Here is a 9,223-nt window from a genome sequence, read left to right on the forward strand (position 1 = left end):
TGCGTCCTGGCCGGCTGCTCATCTCGGCGCGGCGGCCGGAGTTTAACCAGCCGGCGCGCCTCACGCTGGGTCGTTGGGAGACCGCGCCACTCGCGTCTCGGGGCTGGAAGAACCGGCGCTCCCGCTCGGATCACTTCTCCATCGAGCGCTCACAACAGGAGACCCCAGCCTTGCGGAACTTCTCGCCCGAGGACAGCAGCTTCGCCGATCTGGGTCTGGTGCCGCGAGTCCTGCGCGCGCTGCAGGAGGTTGCCCCCGAGGTGGTCCGGCCCACCACGGTGCAGTCGAGTACCATCCCCCCAATACTTAGAGGCCGCCACATCCTCTGCGCGGCGGAAACGGGCAGTGGCAAGACTCTCAGCTACCTACTGCCTCTCCTTCAACAGCTCTTGGGCCGACCCAGCCTGGACTCCAGCACCCCTGCGCCCCGAGGTCTGGTCCTTGTGCCGTCACGAGAATTAGCCGAACAGGTACAGGCTGTGGCCCAGCCCTTAGGTAGGTCCTTGGGACTCCGGGTGCAGGAGTTAGAGGGAGGCCATGGCATGAGTAGGATCACGCAGCAACTGTCCAGGCAGCCTCCGGCCGATGTCCTCGTCGCCACTCCGGGGGCTTTGTGGAAGGCTCTGAAGCGTCAGCTGATCAGCCTAGGGCGGCTAACCTTCTTGGTGTTGGATGAGGCAGATACACTGTTGGATGAAAGTTTCCTAGAACTCGTGGAGTACATCTTGGGGAGGAGCAATATAGCAGAAGGCTCCGATGACTTAAAAGACCCCTTCAATCCCAGAGCTCAGTTGGTGCTGGTAGGGGCTACATTTCCCAAGGGTGCAGGTCAGCTGCTGAGTAAAATCTCTAACTCGGACTCTCTCACCACCATCACCAGCTCCAAGCTCCACTGTATCATGCCTCATGTCAAACAGACATTTATGAGACTGAAGGGAGCAGAGAAGGTACCCGAGTTGGTGCAGATCCTCAAGCAGCATGACCGAGCAGATAAGACCGGCTCCTCGGGAACTGTTCTCGTGTTCTGTAATAGCTCCAGCACTGTGAACTGGCTGGGATATATTCTGGATGACCACAAAATCCAGCACCTACGGCTGCAGGGACAAATGCCGGCCTCGATGAGGGCAGGTATCTTCAAGAGCTTCCAGAAGGGCTCCCGAGACATTCTCCTCTGCACGGATATAGCCTCTCGGGGCCTGGACAGTACCCAGGTGGAGCTAGTTGTCAATTATGATTTCCCCCTCACCCTGCAAGACTACATCCACAGAGCGGGAAGGGTGGGCCGAGTAGGGAGTGAGGTGCCAGGCACCGTCATCAGCTTTGTTACCCATCCCTGGGATGTGAGCCTCGTTCAGAAGATTGAGCTGGCAGCTCGCCGGAAGAGAAGCCTTCCAGGACTAGGGTCCCTAGAGAACCTTGTCCCGGCTGACGTGAATGCAGTGTCATAACAGGGATCCTCCCTGTGTGCTGGGTGAGTGAGCAAACTTCTCGGTAGGACACGCCCAGCTGCCCAGTCATCTCCCTGAAGATCCCGGGAGTTACTGGCCAGCAGTGGAAGGTGAGCTACTGAGCACGGCTCACTGTAGTTTTTCACATGAGTCTTGAAAAATAAAGTAGAGTTTGGCTTTGCATTGTATCATGATTTCTAACAAAAAAAAATGTTGTTTTGGCCCAGCCGGCATGGCTCAGCCATGCTCTGCCTTCAGAAGATGAGACAGGATTAAACTATTTCACCAAACTGGCAAAATAAGCATATGGCATCCTCTCACTTACCTCCTTGGTTCCAGGCTCTGCAACATCATATAAACTTTGCCTGAAGTAATGAAGAGTTAAGCAGCCGAAACCGGTTTGGCTCGGTGGATGGAGCTTTGCCTTAAGTAATGAAGAGTTAAGCAAATAATGCTCCACAAAACAACTTAAATATTATTGCACACTGAAAAGGATCAGGTTGTAGAGAACAGAAATGGGCCAGAGCATCCTTTGCCAAAAGAATACTAAATATACAGTGAAGCTCTTTTTTTATGTGAAGACTCTGAGGCTCAGAGGGATACAAGAATTTGCTCAGAATCACACAGTAAGTAGGTCAGAATCTGGTCTGTCCAACCCAGGGTTGTGTTCCCCACCACACGAGCTTTCGTCGAATGTGACCCATGCACAGGGTAACTGTATACCTCTGTTTTTCTTGAATAGTCCTTTACATTTTTGCCAGGCACAGTTTTTAAAAAATATATTCTTTTATTGATTTCAGAAAGGAAGGGACAGGGAGAGACAGAAACATTAATGATGAGAGAGAATCATTGATCAGCCACCTCCGGCACGCCCCCCTATGCATCAAGCCGGCAACCCAGGCATGGGCCCTGATCTGGAATCGAACCATGACTTCCTGTTTCATAGGTCAGTGCTCAACCATTGAGCCACAGTGGCCAGGCAGGCACAGTTTTTAATTATCACTCACTTTCACTCTCAAAAGCCACCCAGTTTAGACAATACCTTGGTCACTGTCTATGGACCACTCTATCAGAACTGCCCAGGAAGCACCCTGGCTGATTTGCTCAGTGGTTAGAGCATCAGCATAAAGGGCCTCGGGTTTGACTTCCAGTCAAGGGCAGGTACCTCGGTTGCTGGTTTGCTCCCCTCCCCCCCCATTAGGACATGTGTGGGAGGCAGCCATATTGAGGCAACCATGTCAATGTTTCTCTACCTTCTTCCCTCCCCTCCCTTTCAGTATCTCTTAAAAAAAATATCAATGGGAAAAAATATCCTCAGGTGAGGATTAAAAAACAGCTGCCCAGCTCAGCTGGTTGAGCATCCACCTATGAACCAGGAGGAGGTCACGGTTCAATTCCCAGTGAAGGCACATGTCTGGGTTACAGGCTCGATCTCCAGTGGGCTGCATGCAGGAGGCAGCCAATTAATGATTCTCGTTATGTTTTCTAAATATCTTTTTATTTAATTCAGATAGGAAGGGAGAGAGAGATAGAAACATCCACCATGAGAGAGAATCATGGATCGGCTGCCTCTTGCACACCCTCTACTGGGGATCAAACTCACAACCAGGCATGTGCTTAGGGCTGATTCTCATTGATGTGTCTATCTCTCCCTCTCTGAAGTCAATAAAAATCTTTTTAAAAAAAAAACAAAAAAACCACAACTGCCAGGAATCTTGTTCAAAGTGCAGATGTCTGAGCCCCACTCCAGATCCGGATGCTTTCTGAGGGTTGGCCCAAGAATTCACTTACAGGTATTTTCGAATTGTTTTGTGGAATCAATAGGTGAGTCTCAAGCCCTCTTAAGTTGATAAATCATTTGTCTATGCTATTCTGCCTTCCCCAGAGTCCCAGCCAGGTCCTGAGAAGATACTGGTACTCTACCAGAGCAGAGGGACGCTCCCAGATAAGTAATCTCTGAAGCTTTGGAGAACCTGGGTGAGCTCACCTGCCAAGAGAAACCTCCTCCTCAACTCTCCCCTTCACATTTTACCTCCTACCACTCCCCAGAGATGATCATCTCTCATTAGTCCTGACGTTGTCCTAACACGCACCATCTTAACTCAAACGACTTAAGAGTGAGCCACTTCTGAAATGGTAGCTAGGCAGTCTGCCTTCTGGGCACATCCTCTCTGCAGCAGCCCCAGCAAACATGTCCCATCTTTGCTTATTAACAGTCAGCAACAGAGATTCCCCCTGCTAAGGAAGATTATCTCCATTGCTAGGAAGTTCTTGACTACACTATCAAAAGGTGCCCCAAATATGATTTCTTTCTATGGGCCTGATCATGCTAAGGCCAGGGTTGTCTGTTTCCTCTTCGGAGTAACACCAAATTATCTTTTTTTTTTTAAGATTTTTAAATTGATTTTTAGAAAGGAAGGGAGAGGGAGAGAGAGAGAAACATCAAGGGCTAGGCGACCTGCAATTGAGGTACATGCCCTTGAAAGGAAATTGAACCTGCAACCCTTCAGACCATAGGCTAATACTCTAACCACTGTGCTAAACTGTCCAGGGCCAGGTTGTTTTGATCCCCAGGTTGGTTGGGGGTGCATGCAGGAGGCAACCTATCAATGTTTCTCACACCCTTTCTCTCTCTCTCAAATCAATAAAAACGTTGTTTTAAAAGTAAAATAATAAATAAATAAAATGGACCCATCATTCCCACTCTGTGAAGTCATTCAGGACCCTCACTTTGCCTTGGAGTACCTTTAACATCTCCCCCAGTGTCACTGTGAAATGTGATGAGCTTGTCCTTACTCTCCTATCAGCCATAAATCTAGAGCCCCAACATGACGCCCAGCCACTGAGCAGAACACCTCTCCACTACTGTGTAACCTTGGGTGGGCCCTTAACCTCTTGGTTTTTGAGTCCTCAGTTCTAAAAACATGATGGTTTTATGAACTGACATTTGAGGCAAGACAAGGTCAAGAAGAACTTGTCTTTGCTTTTACTCTTCCCAACTGAAATGTCTCCCCTCTCCCCTCCTCGGGTCCACATCTCACTTGTCCTTCAGGCCCACCACCAGGGAGCCTTCCTTGATTTCCCCGTCCACACAAATCTCTGCCTTTCCATCGGTTGGATACTTAGTGCCATGAACCTGACTGTCTTAGGTTAATCTTGCTTCTCATGCTAATCTCAGAATGGAGTTTCTCTTGCCTTCCTGTGGTCCCCAGGGCTGTGCCAGTCCAGGGCTATACTCCACAGGGAGTGGCTACCTGACTAAGGCATGGATGGGGAGGGGGCCCAGTGTGAGGGCACAGGGGGGTAGTGATGCCTCACAGTTTTCCTGGCAGGGTAACTACAGAAATGTGGTGTTCCGGGGAAACCTTTCCTCAGTTCTCTACCAGATACCAAGCTGTTCGTTTGCCTGAGAAAGATGATTTACCGGCTCTTGTACCCTCCATGTAACTTATCCTGTCCTCTGGGAGTGCAGCACAGCAGGTAGGCCTGGGCTGGGCCCTCTGTACAGGAGAGTTGGGGTACACACAACCTCACTTGCCTGCCACATGATCCTTTTGTGCTTGTCCATCACACCTGAGAACTGCCCTAGCGATCCGTAATACCAGTGGCCTGGGGCCCCCTCAGAGACCCACAGAGTTCCCGCTCACTGCTGAGGACACGTGCAGTGTCATTCCTGGACAAATGTTCAGAAAGGCTGTCACCTTTGTCAATGTAACCTTCCCCCCTGGGCTACAAGATACTTCCCACCAGGCCCTTTACTTCTTTACTGGCCAGTCTCTTAGCAAAAGTCAAGTTGCCAACACGGGAGAGGTTCTGAAATGATTTATATTAGATTGTTTTCCCAAACTGGGAAGGCATTTCCTTAAACCAGGGGTGGGGAACCTTTTTTCCCGCCAGGGGCCCTTTGGATGTTAATGACATCATTCACTTAACATAAAAAATTATCAGCTTCAAGACTAGCCTGCTATATTTGGCCACACATTTCATTAACTCACCCCTAATGCCTTGGCAGGGCCAGACCAAATGATTTCTTGGACCGAAGGCTGTATACTAGTAAGCCTCAGAGGGGACAGTCTGGAAGAAATCTTTTCTGTTGTGAGAGAGATGGAAGGGGAACCTGATTGCAATTATTTCCAGGGTCTGTTTTCTCTGGAAATGGGGAAGATTTTCTGTTCTGCTGCGGCTCTAGGCCCCACAGAATTGTTTTTTCAGCCAACACCCCTTCCCTGGGGAACTCAGCAGGGGTGAGTTAAGGCTGTGTTTTGGATGTCAAGCAGATTAGAAGGCTTCAGCAGAAACCTGTGAGAGACATGAGACAGCATGTCCTGGCAGGACAGTGTTTCGGCACAAGTGACTGGTCAGTTCTGATTTTCTTCCCAGCAGCAATGGCTCCCCCCTTTCCTCCTACACCTGGTCACTCCCATGTCCCCTGCCAAAGGTGGGGAGAAACCTGAGTGGGCTGGCATGGGGAGACATACTGCCTGGTCGGTGGCTACCGGTCCTACGGGGATGCCCCAACAAAGGTGGAGGCAGAAATGCCCGTCCCCAGAGGAGCATATAAGAGACATCGACCTCTGGAAGAGTCTAACAAAGACCTCAGTTGCTCCAGCCCCAAAATGTGGCCGTTGGAGCTCGGTGGCAAGAGGTTGATGCCCTCCTGGCCAAGTCAGACAGGGATTCCTTAGACTTCTCGACTTCAAGCTTCTGCCTCTCTCACCAGGAAAGGCCTTGAATTCTTTACATCCATCCATTTGTCCAGATATCCTCTACTGATCATCTACTGGTGCTGGCCCTTTGCTGGGGTGTGCAGTAAGGGGGCTGGACAAGTCTTCAGTTATCAATCACACGTGCTGGCATAAGCACACAGAAAGGTGGGCAGCGAGGGCACCAGGTGCCGGTAGAATAGTATTAGGGGGAACAAAACTGGGGGGCCTTCATGGGTCAAGCTCCTGTAATTCAGGTCCCTTTAGCCTTCCCCCAGTTGATGGCACTACCGAAAGGATGAGGGACAGCATGCAAACCAAGCTCAGAACAGGACCCCTGTGGGCTTCACAGTGAAGTCACCAGAACATCTGGTCCCCAGAAGCAGCCAAGTAAGCCATGTGAAACCGTCATGTACCATTTGCAACTTTGCTCTGGGGACCTTGTGTGCTGGTCCTCTGTACAGCCTGAACTCAGGCAGAGCCTGGCTGCCAGAGAACCCAAGTCGTCACTCATCCTCATCAAAAAAGCAGGTGAAAAGGAAAGTGTGTGTGTGTGTGTGTGTGTGTGTGTGTGGCAGGGGTGGGGGTGGGGGACACTTTGCAACCTAGTTGAGTATCTGGTTAAGGTTAAAACTAGTTTTACTTCCCCACTCTGACTGACTTGGGCAGAGCTGCAGAGCCTAACCTCAGGGCCCCGCCAAGACTGACTTGGGTAGAGCTGTGGGGACCCTCAGGGGCCCCCCACAGGAGGAGATATATAGGTCAGAGCCGCCCCCCGGGTTCAGTTCAGGCTTTGGATCCGGAATTGCCCTGGACTAGCAGATCTGAGAAATAAAGTTTAAATTTTCCTCCCTCAGAGTGCTGGCTGATCGTTCTGTGCATTCTGCCACAACACAGGTACAGGACTGGGATGCTGGCGAGGGTTCTAAAGGGAAAGGTGGGGATTAGGGAGAAGGCTGAGTGGAAGTGAGATGCCTCCATGGTTATGCACTTCAAGCAAGAGCAACGATCAGAGCCTTTTGAGGAAGGAAAATGTGCAAACTGTTCAAAGAGGGTAGCCTGAGCTTTGCGATTGGAGGATGTAAGTCTGTGGCTTCCAGGCTCTTTCTGGCTGAAGAGACTGTTGTTTCTTGAAAATTTAACTATGTTAGTCATCATGGGAGCAGAAGCAGAGCAATGCCCAGAAAGCAGCAGGGACAGCCTGAGTCTCCAGGATCAAGGAGCCCTGTATGTGGAAGACCAGCTGCTCACGCACATACTTCTTTCTGGTGGCAAGATTTCCTGTTCTAGTCCTGCCTCAACAAGCCCACCAGTTGGAGACTGTGAGAGGACAGCACGTGCCAAGGTGCTGTGGCAGTTGGCAGCCTGGCTGGTGCGGCCAGAATTTAGAGGGTCAGAGGGTTTTGCTATTTGCTGAGACGAGAGAGGTCAGTGGGAAAAGACTGCCCAGGACTTGAGAGCCAAGTAAAGGAATTTGGTATAACCTAAGAGCAATGAGAAACCACAAAAGGACTTTAGGCAGGAGGACAACATTCGGTTTTTCCCTTTTTTTTTTTTTTTTAATCCTCACCCAAGGATATTTTTTCCATTGATTTTTAGAGTGGAAGAGAGAGAAACATCGATGTGATCTCACACCGATTGGTTGTCTCCTGAAGGAGCCCCAACCAGGCCCTGGGCCAGGGAAGAGCCTGCAACCAAGGTACATGCCCTTGACCCGAATCAAACTGGAAGCCTTCAGTCCATGTTATGCCCAGATTTCAAGATCCCCCAAAGGACATCACTAGAGAGCATGGAGTCCGATGCAAAAGCATAGAGTCTTTATTCAAGCCCGGGACTTGGTCCCTCTGCCTCCCCTACCGACACAGCAATAGGGTGCGAGAGAGAGATTCTTGGAAGAGGGGTTAAAGACTCAGCTATCAGTCCTGTTCTGTCCTTTCATCCACAGGCCAACACTGCTTTATCCACTAAACCAAACCAGCTAGGGCAGTGGTTGGCAAACGGCGGCGCGCAAGCCACGTGCGGCTCTTTGGCCCCTTGAGTGTGGCTCTTCCACAAAATACTGACTTCTGTACATGGGCCACGAAGTTTCAATTGCACTGTACATGCATGCCCGCATGTGGTATTTTGTGGAGGAGCCACACTCAAGGGGCCAAAGAGCCGCATGTGGCTCGCGAGCCGCAGTTTGCCGACCACTGAGCTAGGGCAACATTAGATTTTTTCAAAAAGTGATAGGGGCATGTGCAGGAGGCAACCAATGGATGTGTCTCTCACATAGGTGTTTCTCTTTCTCTCTCTCTCTCTCTCTCTCTCTCTTTCTCTCTCTCTCTCTCTCTCCTTCCCTTCCACACTCTCCAAAAGCAATGGGAAAATATCCTAGGGTGAGGATTAAAAAAAGAAAAAAAGGATAGGTCTGGTTGCTCTGTGGGGACTGGACCGGAGGTGGGAAGAGCTGAGAGATGAAACTGCCTGAAGGTGGCCCTCCGTGGGAACAGAAGAGACACTCCTGGGAAATTTTTTGAGGCTGAACCAGCAGGATTTGGAGAAGCCCTAAAAAAGGAGGGGTGCGCAGGGGGAAGGCGGCAGCATGAATGACATTCAGGTCAGCTCTGCAGCCAGGCCTTGGGCTTCCCTGCCACCTCCGACCACCTCCAGCACCTGGATAACGTTTGTCAGAGCCTCTGCCCCCATATTGTCCCTGTGACCAAGTTTCTCCATGGATACTGGGAGCTCCTAGAGGACGAGGCTTGACGAATGTGTGCCTGTTTCCCTGTGTGCCTGTTTCCCCCTCCCCAGGGCAGGGCAAAAGGCTTCCACGCTGAGTTAAGGGGAGGACAGACAAGCCTGTTGGCTAACGTGCTTGCCACGTGGGTGTGAGTGCTCACATTCCCTTGACGGTAGAAGGGTCTAGGTGTATCTGTGTATAGCTGGGGGTGTGGTCCCCTCAAGGCCATGGCCAGCAGAGCCAGCCTATCTAAGGACTGAAGAACGTTACTTAAAATTTGCTGCCTGGCTAATCTACAGATGGTGCCCGCCTCCTCTGGCTCAACAGCCTATCTCTGTTAGGCTAGAGCT

The 9,223-nt window shown here is 50.7% G+C and overlaps 2 protein-coding genes across 2 annotated transcripts in view; one reads left to right on the forward strand and one right to left on the reverse strand.

Moving 5' to 3' along the window:
- Positions 1-9,223, reverse strand: part of DUS2 (dihydrouridine synthase 2) — a 67,280-nt gene that overhangs the window by 53,402 nt on the left and 4,655 nt on the right. The window contains exon 2 of the mRNA XM_015567830.1: positions 7,411-7,416. The gene's annotated coding sequence lies outside the window, so the exon portion shown is untranslated. The remainder of the gene's footprint in view (positions 1-7,410; positions 7,417-9,223) is intronic.
- Positions 6-1,636, forward strand: DDX28 (DEAD-box helicase 28; the record flags this gene model as incomplete). The annotated part of the gene is made up of 1 exon (XM_006769831.2): positions 6-1,636. A coding segment is annotated over one exon (1,443 nt), but the record flags the coding sequence as incomplete, so codon positions are not given.

The sequence above is a fragment of the Myotis davidii genome, unplaced genomic scaffold (genome assembly GCF_000327345.1).
Source record: "Myotis davidii unplaced genomic scaffold, ASM32734v1 scaffold243, whole genome shotgun sequence".
NCBI classification, from domain to species: domain Eukaryota; kingdom Metazoa; phylum Chordata; class Mammalia; order Chiroptera; family Vespertilionidae; genus Myotis; species Myotis davidii.